This window comes from Pleurodeles waltl, chromosome 10 (genome assembly GCF_031143425.1).
Source record: "Pleurodeles waltl isolate 20211129_DDA chromosome 10, aPleWal1.hap1.20221129, whole genome shotgun sequence".
NCBI classification, from domain to species: Eukaryota; Metazoa; Chordata; class Amphibia; order Caudata; family Salamandridae; genus Pleurodeles; species Pleurodeles waltl.
The window spans coordinates 182,178,900-182,203,488 of NC_090449.1; the positions used below are offsets into that span (position 1 = coordinate 182,178,900).

General features: G+C 43.5%; 1 protein-coding gene across 3 annotated transcripts in view; it reads left to right on the forward strand.

The window, feature by feature from the left end:
- Positions 1 to 12,730, forward strand: part of LOC138261322 (uncharacterized) — an 888,401-nt gene extending 875,671 nt beyond the window's left edge. For all 3 annotated transcript variants that reach the window (XM_069210158.1, XM_069210160.1, XM_069210159.1), the window contains 3 exons: positions 3,890 to 4,012; positions 9,136 to 9,277; positions 10,703 to 12,730. In XM_069210158.1, coding sequence (XP_069066259.1) covers positions 3,890 to 4,012; positions 9,136 to 9,277; positions 10,703 to 10,707 — 270 coding nt within the window. In that variant the 3' untranslated portion in view covers positions 10,708 to 12,730. The remainder of the gene's footprint in view (positions 1 to 3,889; positions 4,013 to 9,135; positions 9,278 to 10,702) is intronic.
- Positions 12,731 to 24,589: the final 11,859 nt, after the last annotated feature.

Here is a 24,589-nt window from a genome sequence, read left to right on the forward strand (position 1 = left end):
TAAAATACAGATCTGTTCTTTGTAGCAGGAATATAAACCTTCCGCTCTACTTTATGGTGTCATTAGACAAAAGTCGGATCTCTTTCTCTAGCAGGAACATAATCACAAGATTTATTTTTTATTTCTACCTAAAAGCTATATATATTTAGATAAAACCTATATACATATATAGGGAGACAGTCTCTCTCTCTCTCTCTCTCTCTCCATAAGTATATGTCTGTGTGTGTGGTTTCCCTGGGGCCCTTCGCAGCCCCCAGGGAAACCACACATGGAATGACAAAAATTATATGTATATATATATATATATATATATATATATATATATATATATTTATATATATATATACATGTGGGCAGGTGGGGCGGGGCTCGACAAAGAAGCTCCTGGCATTGCCAATGGTCGTGGTCCGCACAAGGGAGGGTGTGCGTGTGTCTGCTATTGGCCAACCCAGGCACTAATGGGGTTAATAACAACAACAATAATAACATTAATAATAATAATAGTAGCATCAATAATATTAACTTTAATAATAGCAGTACTACTACTACTAATAATAATAATAAATAACAGTTACACTTTAAGAGAACACTATTACGCGTTGATAAGATGTTAATTATTACTCAGCTCAATGGCACAATTTTATTAACTTCTTGAGAATAAAAGGCAGGTGTGTTCTGTCAGGGCCTGAACCTCCGACTGTCAGGTTACACACATAGCTCTACAAGGGCATTGATGCTTAGGCCACTGCCTAAAGGAGACCTTGCTGCGTTGTGTGTTATATAATTGTATTAGCAGTCAGTCAACCCTTCCTCCCTATTATACTCCTCAGCTATATTCCACGTTTACATCATTTAAACCAGGTTTCAAGCAATGTTTGTCAAACATGTCTCTCCTCCAACTTGTCTGGGGCACCTTTTCCTCCCATTGTGCTTAAACATGTTTCCTCCCTTTAAAGTGGACCTCAGCCCAAATATACACTTCTATCCACAAAGGAGTAAAAAATATATAGTTATTCAACCTCTTCTAAAGAAAGCAACCAGGGCATGTAGAACCTACCGAACAGCTGGCAAAGGTCCAGTGTACATGTTGGAAAGTGAGGTTATGAGCAGCTTCATGTATATATAAAAATTAGTCATGTTCTTCAGGATCATCAGTCTTGATTCAGACCTGCAAGAGGACTGAATCTGCTCTGGGAATATCTTAAAAGAGAACTTGTTTTCTTTGGGAGAAGACAATAAATTAGCCATCATACTTCTCAATTTCCCTGCAGCCTACTGAAACATGCATAATAACATAATGCTGAGTGGACTTTTTGAATTTTGTAAAATGTATATATTTGCCCTAATACGGGTCTGATCCTTCATGTTCAGCTGCAATGAATAAATTCAGATGAAGTGATTGGAACAGTCCACATAAGGTGTTCTGCGGACCGGAGGCAAACTATGGCGATTTCACCCTGACAACTATTTGAATCGTACATGCACCCTCTGGTTCTGCTTCTACAACAACAGTTATAGGTGTGCCTCGAAACGGAGGATGATGATGACTCTAAAGCCAACTTCCCGTTGAGAAATAAGATGAATGGGATACGATTTTTTTGGTCCTAGAAGTGAAATCATATAAGTGCCCACCATGATTCCATTTCAGGTTTAATATATGTACACCATAAAGACGACAATGATTAGAGTTATATTGCTAAATGATCTCGTCATTCCTGTTAGGAATATATTGATTGCTTGACTGCACCTGCAAAACGCTTAATATGCAACGATCGCACTGCTTAGCTAATTGGGTGGAGGGTAGTGGTAGTGGTTTTTTTGGGTAAGTTAGCTGTAGTTGGATTATTCATGAACGGTACAAAATAAAAGTTGTATTTATTTTTCATTGTTTGAAACAGTAAAAGAAATGATTGAACATATTATTATATATTTGCTTTAAAACTTAATAAACACATATTAAAAACATATTAAAGAACAACAACTAACCCAAATCTAATGAGGTAGCTGGTTAAAAAAACAGACCTAGAATTGGTTCCACTGGTTCCAGAACTATCAGTAGCTATTTCTTCTCTATTCCTCTTTAAACGTCCTGAAAAACAGTTAAATGCTTCTGACTCTGATGTAGGGCGAGGGCCTCCCAATCCATCAGTCCATACTCCAGGATGTCAATCAATCAGGAAGTGGTGGACACAGGCTGCATCTTCCTGCTGAGGGCCATATTTATACTTTATGACGCACAACTGCGCCAACGCAGTTGTGCATCAAAAATGTTACCGCCGGCCATGCCAACGCGCCATGCAGGCGCTTTTTTATGGAATGACGTTAGCCGGCGCTGCGGACTCGTACGCGTAAAAAAAAAATTACTCACATCAGGCAGTGCCGGCGTATGGGAAAATGGGGGTTGTGCGCCAAAAAATGGTGCAAGTCAGGTCTGAGGCAAAAATCAGGCCTCACACCGGACTTGTGCCATTTTCTTTTACGCCCAACCGCCATTGACATGACTCCTGTCGTAGCAAAGACATGGGCATGGTCATTGGGCATAGTGGCATGTAGAGGGGCCCAAATCAGGCCCCCCTATGCCACTTGAATAAAAAAATAAAATACTTACCAGAACTTACCTTTCCTTCCCTGGGATGGGTCCCTCCATCCTTGGGTGTCCTCCTAGGGTGGGCAAGGGTGGCAGAGGGTGTCCCTTGGGGCAGGGGAGGGCACCTCTGGGCTCCTTCTGAGCCCACAGGTCCCTTAACGCCTGCCCTAACCCAGGTGTTAAAAAACGGTGCCCATCAGGCTGGGCACAGTTTTTTAAGGCCCACCCCCTCCTGTGCATCAAAATGACGGCAGAGTATAAATAAGGCGCACAGGCCTTAAAGTCATTTTTTGGAAGGGAACGCCTACCTTGCATATAATTAACGCAAGGCAGGTTCCCCCTTCCAAAAAATGACACACATGGTGGGATTTTGAAGTCCGCGTGGTCGGGCGTCAAAGTATAAATATGTGCGCCGAATGTGCATCAAAATGTTTGACGCACATTCAGCGCAAGCAGAGTATAAATATGCCCCTGAAAGCGCCTATAAGGACAGCTGGGGTAGTTTGGGGATTTTGGTGGTGTCATGAATAGTGTGAGCAGGTACAGGAGGTTATCACTGTGTTGGAAGGCTGGAAAGTACTGCAAGAGGACAGACGGTCTTTGGCTGGAAAACATTTGGGCAGGTAGGATATTGTGCAGTTTTCCACAAATCTCCTTGCAGGAGTTCAAAGGAGAGGATGAAGTGGAAGACATTTGAGTGGTGATAGTCCAGCTGTAGCCCTGAGAAGGCCTTACATTATTTTTTATTCTACAAATATGTATATATTTTGGGTGCCTGCATTTAGTAGTTACAACAAAAATGGTGGGCAGGTTTTGAAGTAGAAAGGACTCAGTAATCACATATTAATCCAGTCTGATTTCGTCCTCTCTTTTAGCAGGCTACCACAAGGTTCTAAATTCTACTTAGGAAATTGCACAAGTCACCGTTCTGGAAACAGATTTTGTGAGAAGAGATTTTCTGATTACTAGAAAATGAGTGCCCCGACCAAGCAAGTGATCTTGCAAACCACAAGCTGGAAAAGCCATAAGCATAAATATGGTCCTCTTACTTCATTGGATATATAGATTTAAAGTGGTTGTGGATTTTAGATTAGTTAACGTTTGGAAATCAAGAAGGAATACCTCAAAAAGGACACTTTGAGGATTTTGAATTTCTTGCACTCCGTGTTAAATATGAAGGAGATAATGGTGGAATGCCAAAATTGACGTTTCTATTTTCCAGGGCAAATTTTACAAAGTGACTAGGATGCTCATGAGAACAAAATATGGTCATGCAGATTTAAAGTTCTTATTTTCTTTTAGGTTGATAGTCAATGTACCCACACACCGAAGAAACTGAAGATGTGTTCCGTCGCCGCTCATCAAAAAACATGTAAATCTTTCTTCAAAGAAGGTTACTCAACACTAAAGAATTGCTTTAGAGTTGTAAGTATTCATCCTAGGCAAACAACAACTCCAGTTCTCAGTCTTTATTTTCCTGTCTGTTTTATCATAGCCAGTTTTAATGGACTAATATGCAGACATCATAAATTCTACAATTCAGTTTTGCTGTGTTTTTTATGGTGTTTTAATCATTATGTGAATGCCAAACCCTTGGAATTGAATAAACAGTGTTTGCAGTTGACAGAAATAGTTACCTTATTTGTAATATTGGTATCACTGTCTTACAAATCCATTGGTGCAAATTTCTCATGTAGTCATACCATTCCCTTTGTTATCAGCTGCAATGGTCTCAGATTCGTTGTAGTGCGTTGTTGAAACCAATGGGCATTGTCATGTTTAGCAGAGGAATTTTTTGACATTGGCAAAGGATGGTATTCCTAAATGATCTGATCTTAATAATGAGGACTCAACTGTAGATCTGAATGATTCAAGATGTTTACCTTTTCTTCTTGGGTTTCAAATCCTCTGCTGCCCTCCCCAGCTCCTCTGGCTGTTGCTGCTGCTGCTGCCTCTGCCTTTTGCTGGGACAAACTGAGATTCTCCTGGCTATCAGTTTGAGGCCCTCCTCCACCCGCAGGCTCATCCCTGTGCCTCATCCCTGATGGTCTAGTGGCCATCACAAGTAAATATCTCTTTCTCTCTGTTGCTATTTCACTCTTACTTTTTCTGCCTATTTTCTTTTTTTCTCTTGTTTTTCTTTTGTTCCTTTTCCCTTTCTCCCCTCTTTCCTCTGCCCCCCTCCCCCATTTAGCATCTTATCCCACCCTCCTGCCTCCCACCTGACCGCTCCCCCTGCCACCCTCCCCTTCTTAAAGGCGGCCTCAGCACTGTGAGAGGGCAACTACACTGACCTCCTTGTCAGCGTCTGCTGCCTTCCCCAACTCCTCTGACTGCTGCCTCTGCCTTTAGCTGGGACGAACTGAGAGTCTCCTGGTTATCAGTTCAAGGCACTCCTCCACCCACAGGCTCATCCCTGTAGTTCATCCCTGGTGGTCTAGTGGCCATCACAAGTAAGTATCGCTTTCTCTCTGTTGCACTTTCACTCTTACTTTTTCTGCCTATTTTCTTTTTTTCTCTTGTTTTTCTTGTGTTCCTTTTCCCTTTCTCCCCTCTTTCTTCTGCCCCTCTCCCCTCATAAAACACCTTTCCCGCCCTCTTGCCTCCCAGCTGACCCCTCCCCCACTCCCTCCCCTTCTTAATGGTGGGTGCGCGCTGCAAGCACCCCGCTGGTGCGCCAAAGTCAAGCCTGTCTGCACCCATGCGCACCTGGACCGCGCCCAGCGCCAGGAACCCTGGATCTCTGGCAAACCACCCCTGAATTGCCTCTGTTACGACTCTGAGACCCTCCTCCGCCTCAACACCGGACATTTCAGCGACTGCTGCACCATCTTCCCCCAAGGACACCCACGGACCTTTCACCTGCAGAAACTGCAACTTCAGCCCCAGCCTCAACAAGCTGAAGATACGCTCCGCACACAGAGATACCAACAACCTCCACAACACCATCAACTGCCTGCTCCTCAATATCCACTCCCTCCACAAACACACCACCGAACTCTGGGACTTGATCGACACCGCCCAACCGGACATCGCCTTCTTTACCGAGACCTGGAAAAACCCCACCTCGGGTCCAGGCATCGCCATTGCCATTCCCGATGGTTACAGCATCCTAAGGAGGGACCGGCACTCCCTCTCTGGCAGAGGACTCGCCATTGTACACTACGTGTCAAGGCCATCCCAGAAGAACACTGCACCACCGTGGAACACCTTAATTTCCTGGTCCACTCAAACCACAACTCCTCCACTCTCGGCATCCTGGTGTACAGACCACCCGGCCCCCGCCCAGCTTTCATAGATTACGTCGTAGGCCATGGTGTTAGTCGACTACCTCCTCCTCAGAAACCTGAATTTCCACTTCGAGGACCGCACCGACCGAAACACCAACGCTCTACTCGACAACCTCGCCACCCTCGGTCTCCGACAGATGGTCTCCGCACCTGCTCACATTGCAGGCCACACACTGGACCCCATCTTCACCTCAAGCAAGCGGATCACCATCAAGACCATCTCCACCCCAGACTGGACCAACCACTGCTGCATGCACTTCACAATCGCCGCACCCAGCAGCTGCACCCACACCTCCAGAACCCTTCCACAGGAAATGGAATGAAATCACCAACGAGCAACTCACCTCATCGCTCACCAAATCCCTCCCTCCTCCCGCCGCCAACGCCAACACAGCAGCGCAGAATCTCAATGCATGGATCACCGAATGTGCCGACACTCTTGCCCCTCTCCGTCTGACATCAGCCAAACGTGTACCCAAGAAAGCCAGCTAGTTCACCATCGAACTCCAAGAATTAAAGCGTACCGCAGACGTTTAGAGAAAAAATGGAGGAACAGCCAAACCAGCAAAGACCTTGCCTCATTCAGAGCCACAACCGCCGCCCACCGACAAAAAGTCAAGAACGCTAGGAAGGACGCGCTCCGTAAGTGCATCAACTGCTCCATACACAACTCTAAGGAACTCTCCTCAGTCATCAACGAGTTCACAGATCCCCCCTCCAAAGCCACCCGCATCCCACCGTGGGAGGACCTCTGCAACAAACTTGCCACCTTTTTCCACCACGAGATCCAGGACATCTATAACAGCTTACTTCTGGAAAATCCTGGCCACAAGAATCCCAGAACCCACCCAGACCACCCACAGCTGGTCCACGCTCACCAAAGAACAAACAGTCAACATCATGAACAGCACCCACTGTGGAGCCTCCTCGGACCCCTTCCCGCACCACATATACATCAGAGCCAGTGCATCCTCATCCCGAGCACCAGAAAACAATCAACTGCTCCATCAACATGGACACCTTCCCTAAGGACTGGAAACACGCCAAAATACACCCTCTCCTAAAGAAACCTCCGGCCGACCCATCAGAGCTAAGGAATTTCCAGCCCATCTCGCTGCTACCCTACCCTGCCAAAATACTGGAGAGAGCAATCAACGCACAACTATGGAATGTCATCGAGGCCACCAACTCCATGGACAGCTCCCAGTCCAGCTTCTGCAGCAACCACAGCACAGAGACAGCCTACCTGGCAGCCACTGGTGACATAGGAATCCGCAGAAGAGCCCTGGAACGTTCCCACTCCTTCCTCTCCGGGAGGACACAGAAGGCCAGACTCCCGTCCTAACTTCCAGACCCACAGGAGTCAACTGCAGAGTCCTCCAAGGATCCTCACTGAGTCCCTCACTGTTCAACGTATACATGGCCGCTCTCGCTGCCATTGTCAAAAGCCACGGTATGAACATCGTGTCATATGCCGATGACACACAACTCATCATTTCCCTCACTGAAGACCAAGACACGGCAAAAGGAACTTCCACTCAGGAATGGAAGCAGTTGTCACCTGGATGAGAGAAAGCTGCCTCAAGCTCAACTCTGACAAGACTGAGCTCATCATCTTCGGTGACGCAACCTCATATTGGGATTACTCCTGGTGGCCCACATCCCTCAGCGCCCCCCCCCGCACCTACTGAGCATGCCCACAACTTTGGAATCATCATCGAATCCTCCCTATCCATGACCTGCCAGGTAAACTCTGTCGCCTCCTCCTGCTGACACACACTCCGCACACTTCAGAAGATCTTCAGATGGATCCCAGCAGACTGTCGCAGGACAGTCACCCACGCCTTAGTCACTAGAAAGCTTGACTATGGCAAACTCCCTCTACACTTCAACCAGGAACATTAAAAAACGACAACTCATCCAGAATGCCGCCGCCAGACTCATTCTGGACCTCCCTCGCCGAGAACACATCTCCCAACACCTGAGGACCCAAATCAAAGACTTTTTAAAATAATTTGTATTTGTTTTGTATTCACTATATCCCACCCCCACCCCCAATCGTAGTCTTTCCATTTCTTATCTGTTCCTCTTCCACTTACATTAGTTGAGATAAATCCTGGCTATTCTAGATAGGTTTATCATATTTCTTCTTAAGAATCTGAGTTATTACAGATGAATTATCTTTATCCTCATGATCCTTGCTACTTTGATTGATTGTATTCTTGTTCATGAAATAGCATGGTTATTATCTATTCATCACTTTGCTTTATCCCTAGTTGAGTTTCCCTTTCTATTTTTTCTAATTATTTGATTTCTTTCTTGTACTAATTTGCAGACATTTCAGAGCACTTTGACAGAAAGAGGGCAAGGGAACAAGTGAGAATGCATGTTCCTTAGTGTGGCTTAAGGCTTTTGGAAAAGAGAAACAGCTGTGCCTGCAGACTTCTCAGACGTGTCATGAAGTCAGCTTTAAGTCATAGTTGATCCTTGAACCAGGTCGATGGTTATGGTGTGCCAACAATAGTTGTCTCAACAGCGCTAGGATCAGGTGACAATGGCGAGACAGGCTGCCAGCCACCATGCAGCTCTTTGGGGACTACACAGAGTAATTAGGAATTGGGACCGCTCCTCGATTAGGAGCCAAGTAGGTGAGCTGAGGTCAGAATTAAACAGGAGGCCAAAGATGAGGTAGGGAGATCTGGTTTGGATTAGTTGAATCCTGCATCCTATATTTGCTGAATGCCTCAGTGTAGGCTGCATTGCTAGAGTTCGGGCAGGATGCTTTTCTCATGATAACTAGGGAAGTATTGTGTTATTCTTTTAATTTGGTGGTGTCTTGGCTTTTATCCTATTCATATACACATCTCCGGACCCAAAAGCCATGGACTATTTAAAAAAAGCTGCAGCAAATTCACTGTGTTTGAATCTAGTATGTGTGGACCACTGACTCTGACTTAAGTGCACTTGGATTCTAGATGCATATTTGCCAAACCAAATGATGTCTTCGCACAAAGGATGGAGGAGGAGAGAATTGACATTAGACGCCTCCTCCCTTGGTATCCTCTAGCAGTCAATCTGTATCTTAAAAGTGTGGGGTGAGAATGGTTTGTAGGTTGTGTCATAGTGTTGGGTATTTAACCATTTTTCAAGAGATCACTGCAAAATATTCACTTTTTTAAACCTTTGGAAACGAATACACCGTGCTTAACATAGTTCCTATTTTAAGAGACAGAAAACTCAGCCATTTTCTAATTACAGGTAGACCCTGTGCCATTCTATGATATTTGCTTACAAGACACTTGTGAGTCAAATGAGTTAAAATCAGTATGCAAGCTGGTGGCAGCATTCGTCCATCTCTGTAACAGAAATCACGTGCCACTTGAAATTCCTTTACAATGTGGTAAGTTTAATTTAGTTGCACTATGAAGTTGTGTTTTATTATCATTTTCTCTTTCTATAGGCTTTCAGTTAAGAGGAAAGATGTTGTGGAAAATTCTGCCTTCCGTGTAATAATCATACCATAATACATATGTGAACCCTTTTAATTTTCAACAAAGAGATTGACTGGTATTTTGCAATATCTTACTGATTATAAAAGTGGTGGTTAGCACACATTTATATTCATGAACACTATTATTTCCCACCCATATTGCCATATCTTGTTTTTCTTTGCAAATGTGTGATGAAGAACTGCTGAATGGACTCTTAACACTGCAATTGTGGCTATCTATGGGATGAAGTGATCAGAGTAAAAGAAACGTTTACTGAATAAAAAAGTAGGATTTACCAGACTGATGAAATCAGAACACAGTTTTTAAAAGCTTTTCGTGCTGGATAACGTTTACCAAAACACATTTGTGTGTAAAGGAGGGAAGATCCCAACCCAGCGTAGGTGCATGCTTCATTTTGAGGAATGTGCTCCTCAGCCAGGCATTAGGTCTGTCGTGTTTTGGTGAGCTTCAATATAGGAGCTCTCCTCAGAACGTTTTTGTCCATTATTATGAAAGGCTCTTTCCGCTCCATTGAGAATGAAATACTGTTCCTCTTTCAAGAAGAGACATAGTTATAGGTGTAAGCAATGTGTAAACTGGTAATATTACCTAATGGTAGATTCAGACGTTTTTATTCTTGTCTCCTATGGCAAGATTAAAAATGCTATAGGATAACATGGGTGAGTATCATCCCTCTTATCAAGGACACCTCACATAGGCTATTCTGGATGCATATATAGATAAACTATTGAAGCGGACAGAATACATAGAAATTTGTTCTGTTATAGTTCATCCTTGAAAACTGCGAATAGCTGCTACCCACAATGTAGTGCCTTTCTACCCAATTGCACCAGCTTTCATGCCCTCACCTGCCTGAAACAAAACCTAACATAAACTTGTAGGGTGTATCTGTTGAAGGTTGATAGAGGGCTGCACTGTATGAACTACAATGGCAAGGAAACTACTGAGTTACTGAGGTGGCATTCATTTTAGGTTTTAGTGCCAACTCTCACATTGACCAAATCAGTGGCAATGCAAAGGCCAGAATGGGAGAATGCATATGATTAGCCATTTATGCTTCCACAATTGCAAAGACTGTTACATTACATCAGTCGAATGACTAATGCCAGATATTGGCAATCGTATCCTTTTATGCTTGCTAAAGATGCAACATAACCATATAGATTGGCAAAATATTACATTTCCATAACAATGTACACTAATCATGTCAGTTATAATATCTTGGTATACATTTAACAACTACTATAAAAGAAATATGTATTAAATGACGTATGACGGTGAAAAACTGATAAATGTTTTCTTTCAACTTGCAGTTTGAGCTTTGATAGGTTGGGAGCAATATTGCAAGACTGCATCATGTTTTTAAAAAATGAAGTATGGATACTTCCTGAACTTCGTCAGCTTGGAGGTAGATCGTGTGAAGTGACAGAACAACAAAGGAATGATGACAACCAGGAATATTGTGCTGAAATTGAAGAGACTTCAACACTGAATAACCTTGAAAGATACACCTTCTAGTCGAATGAAAATAATGGGAACATCTAAAATTATAACTGTTCGGATACTGCAATAAATCATTTTGTCAGTGTCTTCTACAGCCATGCATCCCATTGGATTCATTTAGGTCTCATTTTCTAAACTGCACTGCGATGGCGTAAAACTTTGTGAAGTGTTGTTTGCACAGGATGATAAACATCTGCTTCGACATTCCCCTTTGCATGTTTGAAACTTTGCCTTAGCAGCTCCTGAGGAGTAGAAAATGCTCATAATTGAGCTGGTTGAAAATTAAAGAAATGTAAAATCGAAGCATGACAAAAGAATTCTTATAAATTTGTGTGGAGTCTAATAAGTGCTCAGAGGAGCAAATCCAAAAAGAAGAAATTAATTTAACAGTCTGAACTCTGGTCTTAGAATTTTCTGCAAGACTAGCTCGAACATTTTTCATACTCTCATGCATACTGGCAAATTTCTTGATGTAATACCCTAATGAAGTATTACAAGGTGTTACAAGGAAAGAACAGTTCCAGTTACCTAAATAAATCACCAAACACTAAATACTTAATTTGAAGAATAAGACAGGAGTAAATATTTAGAAATATTCTGATTTATCCTGAAGATTTTGTAAATACGTATGTCACACATATGAAAGCAATTTAACTTTCCATGTTGTGTGTAAGTATGATGGACTCCTTCTTAACTCGGTGAAAACATCCTATGGATTTTAAACTTCACAAAGAGTCCTGAAATAGGAATGTGCAAGATAATCAGACATTGTCTGTTATTAATTAAAAGTGAGGTACCCAATAAAACTATTGTGACATGAGAATGTTTTAGAAACAGTGATATTTCTTATATTTTGTCCTGCAATTTGTTTTTCTTTTCGTTTGCAAGAAAATTGTAAACATCAAATTAATATTTACACTTCTGGAAAAAACAATAACCATCCTCTTGCTTTGCACTTCAAAATTTAGGTTAGAGTCGTGTTATATTTTGCAACATTTTTTGTGCATTGAAGTTTTACATTCTGGCACACTTGAACCAATGACTTTTGCAAGTTAAAATCATTACAAATTGGTGTAACCAATACACTGTAACAAGATTCAAAGACAATGGTAGGGTATAGGAAATTGATCCTACCTATTGTTGTAGAAAGTAAACCAAGTCTGGTTTAAAAAAGGTGACATTAATTAATTTAAGGTTTGGGATTTTTCACTTTAAAATTCATTTTACATTATTTTGCTGTTGTTTCCAAATCAAACCTAGTTAAAGTCAATTTGAATAACATGTCTTCTACTCTTTTTTGTAGCGGCATTGAAATTCCTTGATAAAAAGCATTACACATTTAGGATGATGTCAGCTATATCGCAATGCATTTAAAGATTATCTGGTCCTTCTTCAGGACAAATAGTTTTTTTTTGCTTTAGAGTCAAATCTACTCTAAAAATTAATTTTCCATTCACACAAAATTGTTACATTGTTTGGTGCTATGTATGCAAGAGAAACAGCCCCTATGCTTTTTTTATTAGAGCTAGTCATTCTCTGTCTTCGCTGTGAACTATATAAATTGTATGCATTCAAAGCATATTTCTGAAAAGGGGGACATTTTGTATTAAGTGATGTAATTCAGGACTGGGAAATAGTGTTTGGTGATAATTTCTGATAAAATGAAAATTACATGTTCTGTCTTGTTTTAGAAATAAGATACTTTAGTGTCCTAAATGGAATACCAGGGGCCTATATGGCATTAGAATGGTTCATATTTCAACTTCCATTCTTTAGTTTCATTGTATTGCACTAATGAACTTTTTTAAATCTTATTATTAAAATTTGTTATAAATAAATCATGTGTGTGTTAAGTTTTTCCAAATGTCAACTTAAAGTTTTCTTATTTTATATGTCTCCATTTTATTCAGTGTTTTTCTATTGCATAGGCATCTGTTGTGCCAGCCTGTTAGTTGCCTGTTGAAATGCGATGGCCTACTAACTAATTTTCTGATGCTGCTCTATGATAGGATGCTGAATAGGCAAAGATTCAAGAAGAGCCACAAAATGTACAGTGAGATTTCATTCCAAAAGTAAAGCAAGGCAGCGCACAGCACTCCCTGACATGACCTGCTTCGGGAAGGCATTAAGTGGTGGAACATGGGAGTTCCGGTGCATCCATTTTGATGCAAATCCATATTTGTAAAGTCAGTAAACATGAGCGCTAGAAATTGGGTTTCTAGTTGGCATAGGTATACACCTTTGTCCAAGTGGGGCCTCAGTCCTAGTCAGGGTAAATCACATCACAATCCAAATTATCCTGTGCTCGACCTATGGTAGCTTGACACAGAGCAGACAGGCTAAACTTAGAAGACAATGTGTAAAGTATTTTTGCAATAACTCATACAGTAACACAGTGAAAACACCACAGAAATACACCACACAGGTTTAGAAAAACAGATAATATTTATCTAAAGAAAATAAGATCAAACCAACAAAAATACAATAGGCACAAGTTGAAATATCAATTTTTAAACTTTCCAATGAGTCTCAGTTCTTAAGAAACAGTGGTTGTATCCTTGTAACACACAGTACCAAGGAGGCATCAAAAATAACGACGCACTGGGGCCACAGAGGAGGAGATGCAATGAAAAATAAGGCGCTGCGTCGGATTTTCCGGCACAGCACTTAAGATGCAGCGTTTCTTTCTATGCTGCCAGGTAATGCGTAGTTCCAACCGAATTTCTAACAATGAGTTTGTGCAAAGGCTTGGTAAGCAAGAAGAAATATCTTTATTTCTCCTTTTTACAGACTCTTAGCATGTGTGCTACATTCTAAGGGGCATATTTAACAGCCCCACAGTGCCATCTGTCGACACGTTAGCATAATATTTTAATTCAAATGTTTTGTTAGATGGCCAAATTCCTTTTCCATCTTTTTAAAGTGGCGCAATGCATGTAATGCGCCAGTTTGTAACCTCTTGCGCTACATTATACATACGCCAGGCATAACGTATGTGGAGGGGCATTCCCCTTTTAGGGGGGCAGAAAAATGGCGCAAGGGAATCTAAGAGATTTCCTTGTGTCATTTTCTTTGGCACTTTCAACCCCTGCTCAGAGCAGGGGTTTAAAAGGGGCACACCATTGAATACAATGGGCTCCTATGTACTCTGCATGGTAGCACAAATATGTTGGCGCTACTCCTGCAGAGTACATCAATAGCGTCAATAAGTATTTTAGATACACGCACACATGGTGGCAGTAGGAGGCGCTAAAGAGGGCAAGGAAAGTGGCACTGCACTGGGTGCAGCGTCATTTTCCTTAAATCTGCCCCAACATTTCTCAGAATAGTTTTTGTGCAGGAAGGAGCAAAAAATCTATTCTTACCACAACGCAGGTACTCTTGCTTTGTGGCTCATTGGTACCAGCATTGGTGCTAGGCGGACAGAAATGTGCCAGTGCTACAGGAGAGCAGAATTGTGCCATATCTTAGTAAATATGGTGTATTTCTGCTCTCTGTCTTTCACACAAAACAGCACAGCAACTTCCTTTGCTGTGTTGTGTTGCGTAAAAGTCTAGTAAATCTGGCCCTAGGATTCTTCTTCAGCTTCACAGCTAGTGTCTTGTAAAATTTGTGACTGAGGGAGTGGTCTTTATTTTGTACCCTCCTACACAAATGTCATTATGTAGTTGGTAACCCACATCACCTGTTAACTTTTTAGACTTACATCTGTGAACCATTTAAGGAGGGTGTTCACTTGGTGGGATTTGTAGATTTTTAGTGAGCAATCCCCACAAATCTAGATCTTCTTCAAGTTTCTTGTCTTGTTAGTGTCATTCAGATCTCTTCTGCTACACACAGTGCTTCTATATCTCTTATCCAGCTATCTTCTTTTGGAGCTTTTGGGCCCAGGCAGCGTATAGTGATTGGCATACATGCCAGCAATATTGTGAAGTAAACAAACTAATGCTTCTATGTTGGGAGCACGTGACGGGAAACAGGAATCAGAAATCAGGAAGGGCGGAGTCTCAGCGTTGCAGCTTTGTAGCGGCCACGACCGGGAGCAGGGTTTGTGGCCACAAACTCGATCACAACCAGCACAACCTGAAAGCAGCCACCACCAGGAGCTAGAATTTGCCCAGTTGCAGGCTCCAATGCCAGCTCCCTTCGAAAATAGTTTTTTGCCACTGGACAACCCAGTGGCCTCGACCTGATTTCCTTCATTTATGAGGCCCCATATCATGTATGGGGCTCATGCAGGCACTGCTCCACTACTGCATCTCAACTCAAGGCACACTTTAAACCTAACCCTAACAACGCTCAAGATGAAGCAAGTCCAACAACATCAAGGGTTATATGCACCACCAGCTTCAATGGCACTGTGGCAGTTATCAATCAAGCTCTTGATCAAAGTAGTTGCTCCGCAGCCTTACTTCACACAACATAAGGAGTCATCACAGCTCTAACATTTTGAAACTTGACCATCAAGTAGACCCACTGAACACCTTAGATGTATTTGTATCTGGCATTGATACAAAACTGGAAGCCTTGAACAGCCTGGTAACAAGGGCTCCGGCTGATGCAGGTTCTTCAAACAATTGCGGCTGCTCTTCCCTTATTGACAAACTGATTGAACTTCCATCTTGTATGGCTGAGATAATATGAGCATTGAAATCAAGGCCCAAGTCACCTTCACAACATCTTTCTAACTCCATGCCTTCTATCATCTACCCTGGTAGAGCAAAATAAACTGAAGGGGACTATCCTGGGGCCCTTGATTACCCGACTTTCAACATAGAGAAGGCAATCAGTTCAACTGACACCTTCTCTGCACCAAAAGAGGTCACTTCAAAGAAAACTAACAACACTTTTCCCCCAGAGGCAATAGGTCCACTAGTGGGAACAACAGACCTTCTACTAAGGCAGAAAGGAAGGTAAGCACAAAAGCCAAAACAAGCAGCTGAAACTAGACTAGTAATTAAAAGGACCATAAAAGCCCCAAATCTCCCCCATATTTACTTCTAAAATAAATCCACAAAACTGTCCCTGGATTCAACTCCAAACACCAACATCTGGCAGCACTGAGGTATTTTCAAAACACTCAATTCTTCTTCAGGAACTTCTGGTGGCATTGGCTCAAACAATGTTCAAAGCCCATGGGTGAATGGAAAAGCAACAAGACAGTCTACAGCACCTCTGCAAGGACCACCAGAGGTTCTGGGAGAGGAGTTGCAGCCGAGTTCGTCCATCCCAAGCCCTGACATTCGTTAAGAGGTGACACAAAGAGACCCCTTAGTATGGTTGGTCTACATTCCCATTGATGGTGGTGAAGGAGAAAAGCAACTTCTGGCTCTGCAATTTTGTCCACCTGTAACCCAGCAAGACATCCCAATAAGCCCGCCTACTACTGCTGCCCAAAGTCTGCAATCGCAATGGACTAAAAAAACCTGATGGTAACGCTGAAAAAACATCCATACTCAACAACTCAACATCCCAAAGAGCTTAAGTACATAGCTCCTGTTTTACACAGCATATGAAACTAAGGAGCATATTTATGTGACCCTAGCACCACCGGAGTGCTCCTCGATTTTTGCTTTTTCTATGTGTGCTGCATTTTGCAGCACACAAAGAAAGAGAAATATGACAGAAATTAGTGTTTATGGGTGCCCCTTCCTGCACATAAACAATCTTTGAAACTGACGCTTTGGCACTTCTGTGTGTGCTGCATTCTCAACGCAGACATCTTTGCAAGATGGTGCAAGGATGCCTGCATTGGCAGCTTAATTTAGCACCATCGCAGGGGGAAATGCAGGGATATGCCGTATTCTAATAAATACAGTGCAACCCTGCGATTCTAAAGTGACGCAGTGCGGTGCTGCCAATTTTGGGGCAGCACAGCGATGCGCCATTTTTTAGTAAACCTGGCCCTCAAAGTCTCCAAGACATCTTAACCCCTTCAATGCGGGCGTCGGCCACTGGCCGACGCCCGCACTACCTCCCTGGCGCGGGTCACGACCAGTGGCCGACACCAGGGAGGGTGTTAATATATTAATGTTTTTTTTTTTCTAGCCCCGGGAGACATGGAACCTTCCATGTCTCCCCCCGCCCCCCACCCGCCCCTTTGTGACGTCAGCGCACCGCGAGGCGCGCTGACGTTATAAAGTTGTTTTCCCCATCGCAGCAGGAAGCAGCCTTGCGGCCGCTTCCTGCTTCAATGGGGAAAACGGCCTTCCCCACGTTCGGGAAGGCCTCGTAAGAAGCACAGCTGCGATAGGGGGCCAGGAAACACTTTCAGAAGGCCTCGTAAGAAATGGGGGACACTCCCCTTTCTTACGAGGCCTTCTGAAACTGTTTCCTGGCCCCCGATCGCAGCTGTGCCAGGAAACACCACTAGACGCCAGGGATTTCACTTGGGGGGGTCGGCCCCCTCGGAAAACGGATCCCCCCCCACCCCCCCACCCCACAGGATTTTTTTTTTTTAAATAATAAAAGGACAGGGGGTCGCCCGTGGGCAGGGCGACCCCCTGTGGGGGCAATATTTTTTTTAGATGTTGTAGGGTTTCCCTGGGGGCCATTTTGGCCCCCAAGGAAACCATTCAACAACTAAAAAAAATAGATCTATATATAGATCTATATATATAGATATATCTATGTAGATATATCTATGTAGATATATATATATATAGAGATAAATCTATATATATCAATCAATCAATCAAAGAGACTTATAAAGCGCGCTACTCACCCGTGAGGGTCTCAAGGCGCTGGTGGGAGGGAACGGGGGGAGGGAAAGGGGCTGGGAGGTTCACTGTTCGAAAAGCCAGGTTTTGAGGCCCTTCCTGAAAAGAAGTATGTTTTGGGTCTTGCGAAGGTGAGTTGGAAGGGCGTTCCAGGTTTTGGGTGCAAGGTAGGAGAAGGATCTGCCCCCGGTGGTGGTGTGTTTGATGCGGGGGACAGAGGCGAGAGAGAGAGGTCAGCTGAGCGGAGGTTTCGTGTGGGGGTGTGGAAGGTGACTCTCGTTGAGGTAGGCAGGGCCTGTGTTGTGGAGTGATTTGTGTGCGAGTGTCGCGTGGGCTCTCATTATTCTAAATGAGACTACTGGATTTCTAGGTAGCAGGATCTATAACGGTGTGGGGGACTGAGTCTGACCCACGTGTAAAGAACTCTGTCACCCTAAATCCGGTTTTTGCTCCGGCTAACTAGCAGTGCCTCATTTCTCCCATGTGGAAGGAATGATTTGGCAGCCGAGCGCATGACATCTTTGGAACTTCTCAGGGAAGTCGTGGTTACTCAGATTCAAACCAACTCTCTTATTTCCAATATGATCTCATATACAAATGAAAAAGACAGTATAAGTTTTATATAATGTTTTAATAAAATGACTGTATTTTATATATTAAGGCGTGAGCCGCAATAACCAGAACGATACAACACAGTAGGATTGAAATAGTCACCAGGAGAGTAAAACATAAGAACAAAGCTATCATATTGTCTAACAGTTTCTCCTCTCCCTCTGCTTGCTCTATTTAGAGCACAGCATGTTAAGCTTCTAGCTTGCCTATTAGAATCACTGTGGAGACATCAGCCCTCATACCTGAGCAAAGACCTGTGATCTTGGTTCAGCATCTGCAACGAGGCAGTCAGCGTCTAGTTGTGGTTCCCTGGTCGGAATCTCCCTCTTGCGTGTATTGGGACAAGGAAGTGATTTTATAACTAACATGTCATCGTGATCACAAAATGTCCCTACGCAGGAATGCCAAGTCTAAACTCTTACCACGTCTATCGGCAATGTACAAGACTGTATCCTTGACTGAAGCACAGAGTAAATATGTTATGGAGAACTCCAGTGTTGAAGTAGGCAAAACAGTGTGATATGAATAAAAAACAACACCGTAGAACTGGCTATTTGAAAAATAACAGTACGAAGCCTAATAAAAAGCATGTAGAGCAAAGTGCACAGAGGCTCTAAGCTGTCAGCAAATGAATAAAATATATTCAGGGCAAAGTGCACAAAGGCCTAAAGCCTGAAGCTAAAGCGCAATGAATACGTAAAACTAACCACACTACACCCTCCCCTTGTCGGTAGCAAGTGGTTCCAATAATATAAAAGGATGCCCTAAATATAAACAATAGCTAAAAGAATTATTTCGACAAGGTGAGAAGACAACAAAGTCATAAATTTAGGTAACATGTGATCATAAAGCCAAATTCAATAGTGTCAATTTCGTAAAAATCCAATCATCAGATAGAAGCAATAGAATGCAGGAGTTCCTCCACTTCGATATATGTCAATATCGGAAGATCCACGCCACAAAGTACCATGGAGCAGGTGTGATCCAAAGCCCCAAAACCATTCAGGGCGGCACCCCGTGCAGGGCCTATGAAAGAGACAATACCATCTTCCTCCAGGAAGGGAATCTCATAAACTGCCTCACGAAGCAAGCGCATCCGTAGTGCACAAGTCTGGGAATGAGCCCTAATCGGGAACATCAACAGATCAGTATCGACCATTGGAGGGCGCTGCAATGAGAGACAGAGAGCCAGTGCATGTTCAAACGAGCACCAAAGGCATCGAAACACGGGTTGCACACAATCCAAAACCGGTCTGAATGACAGAGACCAGTCGCACTCCAAATGTCCCAGGAGTGTCGCTCCAAAATGCTGCATCATGCGTTCACGACACAGCTGTGCTGACGGGAGCAGCAATACAGGATCTCGTCGTGACGGGACAGCCATTGCGAAAAAATAGCAACAACAGCAAGACTCCAGCCAATAAAGCCAAAGTAATCGGGAAGCCCCCAAAAATGCTTCCGAAAATAGAATGTATAGCCGAAGGTATCAAACCGAATATGGAAGAGAAGGTATGAGCAAAACCAACACCAACGACTTTGAAAAAATGTGCAATACCAGCAGTGCTGGATGCATTAAATATACGTCCCACAAGTTCACCGAAGTGATTCGGAAAGTTAGTGTTCAAAAGGGACTGTATCTCCGCCGATGACCTTCCCACCTGAAGTGCGTAGGTCTCGCTAGCAGATGTAAGGGCCACATGCTTTTGAAACAATAAAGCTTTTAGCCGACTCAACTTGTCGAAATCAACCTTGGAAGTAGCAATATGAGGCCAGATGTCCGCTACCTCCCTAAATTGAGTGGGGGGAAACAACACATTCCCGCAGCACGTAACGGCCTTGTTGACAACGATGATGTAAACTATTCCGGCACGCATGCCACAGCAGCGTTCGCTGTTAAGAACAATGTAACTGCCGTTAGAAAGCACCTGGAAAGTGTTTTTAATAACCGGGACTGGAACTCCCTTCAGATATCAAGCTAAGTTAGCATTCGAAGCGTTACACGCCCCGTGCAAGGACAGCTGTTTACAAACCATTGAATGGCTGACAGAAGCTTCGCATTCGCTGCCGCTAAGAAAAACCTCCTTCAAACCATTAACACATCTGTACTGAAAGGAAAGGTCCCACACCTCGTGTATGTAACTGTCTCCCAATAGTTCATATCTACCCACCGGAATGTGCTTCAAACACGAAGTAAATTGCAAAGTAGAGATAGGCAAATTAATAACCCCATGGATCAACCACTCAGCTGACGGAATCTCAGCTACCGTGAAAGGCAGTTTCTCTAATTTCTCAATATTTAACATAAGATATGTCGCTTCCTTTTTAGCCATCAGCTGTTGTTGACGAGTCAAATGAAAAGAGATAAAGATCTCTCTGGCACGAACGTGCTGCCATGGAACGCGACCCGCCTTCAAGGTCTGAAGAGTCCAACCCAGCTGCATGATGGACCGCGTCTGACTCTGCCCATGATATAAAGAAGACATGTCCGAATTAATAATGTCAATGGCAGAGGAAACAATGCTGTCAATCGTGTAAACACGGTCAGAAAGGGTATGCATGCCATTATCAACAACAGACAAAGTCTGCATCAGATTTTCTTGATCAATCTGCCTCAACCGGGCTGCAGCCTCTTGTTGTGAAAGCTTCCAAATCTCATTATAAACCTCGTATAAGAACCTTTTCTTCCGTGGTACTTTGGGACCTGACAAAAAATCTTGTAAATCAGTATCATTAGACAGTAACGTGAGATGTGACTTAACTGCATCCAGCGTGGATGACTTCAACCATTGCTGACAAAGCTTCCCCACACTGTATGTAGTTATAATATCAGCATGTTCTGGTGAAACGTAACGAGGGTCTGCCCTACTAGTCCTGAACCCCCCTGAAGAGGTGACAAAACGTTGATGACACATATTAGTGTCTACAGGCCATAATAACCACCCGCCTGGATGTAACGATGAAGTGTTAAGCGTACCATTCTGGACCCAATGTGTAAAGTCACTGAAAGTAGCATTCACATAGTGCTGCCAATTTTTTAATTTAGAAGGGACAGGTATACTAGGCAAAGTCAACTCCCTAATCGTCGCTAAGCCCAAACAGCTAGTCTATTGTACTGTGTCATTGAGGAAAATCATCTGCACAGGGATAATACATGCTCTAAATAACGTGTCCCTGCCTTGCATTTGCCAATTTTTCGTACCCCAAACACTTTTCAAGTCAACAGTTTTAAACCAGTATTCATATCCCTCGACCGAAAGTTTAGATACAAACAAATTGGAATACAGTAATTTAGTATCGGTCAATAACATTTGCTTATTAGAATACGGTGCAACTTTAAAATAGTAGGACTTAGCATTACGTGGATCATGCCCAGCAAAATATGCAAATTTATCATAATACGTTTTTGAACTCCCTTGTGGAGGAGTCGAGCAATGTTCCCATTGCACATAATTAAACATGGACTTTGGGCTACTAGCTTTATGAATAAAGTAGTGTCCATAATAGTTGTAACAAAACATGTCACCATGATTATCTCTAAACTGGTAAGCATCATCATCGTCATAGACAGTATAATATTGCAAATCCGTTAGCATAGAATCTACTGCCTTCACATCCCAATCATCAGAAACAATGCCAGGTATAACAATATCATTCATTGATAATTTGAGGACATACGGTATTTGAATCAATTCAGTGGGACCATATATATCAAACATTACTTTATCCCACACAATTCCATCCGGAACTGGTATAGCAGAAATGTTTACTGTGGACAAGTCTCCTCGAACCATATGAGACGAAAAATGCGGTTTTAACACAGTCTCCACGTGCTCAATGTCAGATCGATCAGGAAAAAAATGACCATGTAGTATCAGAAAAAAAGTAACCACAAATCCCAACCATAATAAAATAGTCATCACGGCCAAAAACAGGCAAAAATAGTTCCAAGGAAAAACAAAATATGTGCGTTTAAGCCAACCCAGCAGCCGTCGTGGACCGTGGACAGAAGACATCGAGGACGAGGAGCCGGACACATCATTATCAGCGTCGTTGAAGCAGCCAGAAGCAGTTCTAGCAAAAGGTGCAACTGTGAACAAAGAAGCAGATGGAGGCTCTCGCCGTGGCACGCTATAAACCACATGTTCAGAAACGTCAGTAGAACGTACAGCAATTTGATCACAAGATTCCAAATTAATCGCCGTCGGTGGAACAATCGCAAGATCATCATCCACCCTCCCCAAGCTCGGAGAGGAAACAGTGTCTGTGAAAATCACCTGCAGCGGGACTTCCTCCCCAGTAGTGAGAGGGATTCCGGAACTACTGGGTGTCCCTCTTGGTCTGCTGTGCAGAATCGGCCACATGTTGTAACTTGACATTATCAATGGAAACAAAGCGATTTCCTTTGGCCCCTCGCAGCGGCGGTAAAATCACAGTTCTCGTGCCACTCACCCCCAACACAGGGACAGGTTCTCGATAAGAAGGACCAAATTCTTTTTTAACTGCAACCTTTTCACGCACTAGATCCCCAATCCTGGGTATCCAACCAGTAGGTGTTACTGGCTCATCCTTAATTCCTGAGGAGGCAGCACTGGCAGAAGAGTTATCTTCACGGAATTGTTGTAAATCCTGCAAAACAGTGACACGATCATTTATGTCAAAGGGCGTATCTGCCGCCTCCACACCAGGACCATTTAGATCAGGAACATACATTCGTGTTCCAAACAGGCACTCATATGAAGTACGACCCCCCAGTGACCTTCTAGGCAAGTTATTAAGTGCTCTCTGTACTCCATATAGGTGGGCTAGCCAACCACGACCCGCACCTATAACTCTGGCCGTTAAGGACTGCTTTAAATCACGATTTAAACGCTCCACGACAGAATTTCCCTCGGGATGAAATGGAGACGAGAATTGGAGTTGGACCCCCAACGAAGCCATGGTGTCCCTGAATGCCTTAGAGGCAAAAGCAGGGCCCTGGTCCGAATGAAAAGCCGCAGCCGCAAATGTATCGACAAAGATGCGCCAATCTTTAATAACAGTTTGAGCGTCAGCCGAGCGTTGTGGCCACACCCACACAAATCTGGAGCACGAATCTACAGCAACCAATATATATTTGTATGCACTATCTGGTGTCAGCGGACCACAATGATCCAAGTACACACACTGTAAAGGTTTATTTGAAATCAGAAGGGGCGTCTGCTGCGGGCGTCTAGCCGACGATGCTTTAATTTGTTGACAAACGTCACAACAAAGGACATATTGCTTCGTCTCTTTATAGAGACCAGGCCACCAATAACGAGCCTGTAAAAGTGAAATCGTGGCAGCCACACCAGCATGTGCAGAAGCAACCCCCTCATGTGCTGCAGAAATTAATCGAGGTCTCTCAATTTTATTGGGAATTTCACGTACACCAATGCCTGGAATTGTAACAGTAGCATTTAGCGCACCATTCAAGCAGTAACTATATTTTGAAGGAAATCCTTTAGGAAAGGGCATGCCAGCAGCCGTAGCCTTTATGGCAGCCGAAATTTCTGTGTCTGGTTTGGAACTCGAACGAGTCACTGCGGCCACAGTGGCAACAGCCACTGCCGATTTCGCGGCATCATCAGCCAAAGTATTCCCAGCAACGTGTATTCCAACGCGCTGGTGTCCAAGTGTATGCACAACATGGACTTTAGGAAGCGTTTCCTTCAGATCCGCAACCTTACCCCACAACATTTTATGTTTAATGGTGTTGCCTTTAGTATCTCTGAACCCATTCATCTTCCAATAGTGTAGATATTCGTTGAAAGACTGCACACAGTAGTAGGAGTCACAGACCAGCAAGGTTAAAATCGCCAGATCCGCGTGCTCCAATGCTAACAATAGAGCTTTGAGCTCAGCCAGCTGTGCCGTGCAATCTCCCAAGGTTTTAGTATAAGTATGTCGGGGGCAGAACACATCCCCCTCCATAGTGCCGCTCACCACCGCACATGCAGCAGAATACTGTTGTTTAGTCCCAACCGCTGGTTGCGCAGAGCCATCGGTATACATGACCACCTGATATTGGTCAATAGGCAACGTACCAGCAGGAACAGGGTATTCCATTTCATATTGAAGAAATTCTTGAGTCTGCAGTTTAGGGTCAAATACATAATCTACATCAGTGGCTGTCAAAGACGTAGCCCATTGTATCCATCGCGGGTGTAAAGCTTTCGAATTTGGAACACTCGCTTTTGTAACTGCCTCTAAGGCCGGAATTGGGGAAACGACAACAATGCGTTGACCCTGGGCCAGCGGTCTTTCTTTAATCACAGCCATCTGTACTGCAGTGAGAATTTTCTCAGTTTGCGCAAAACGTTGCTCTGCAGCAGAATACAAGTGAGA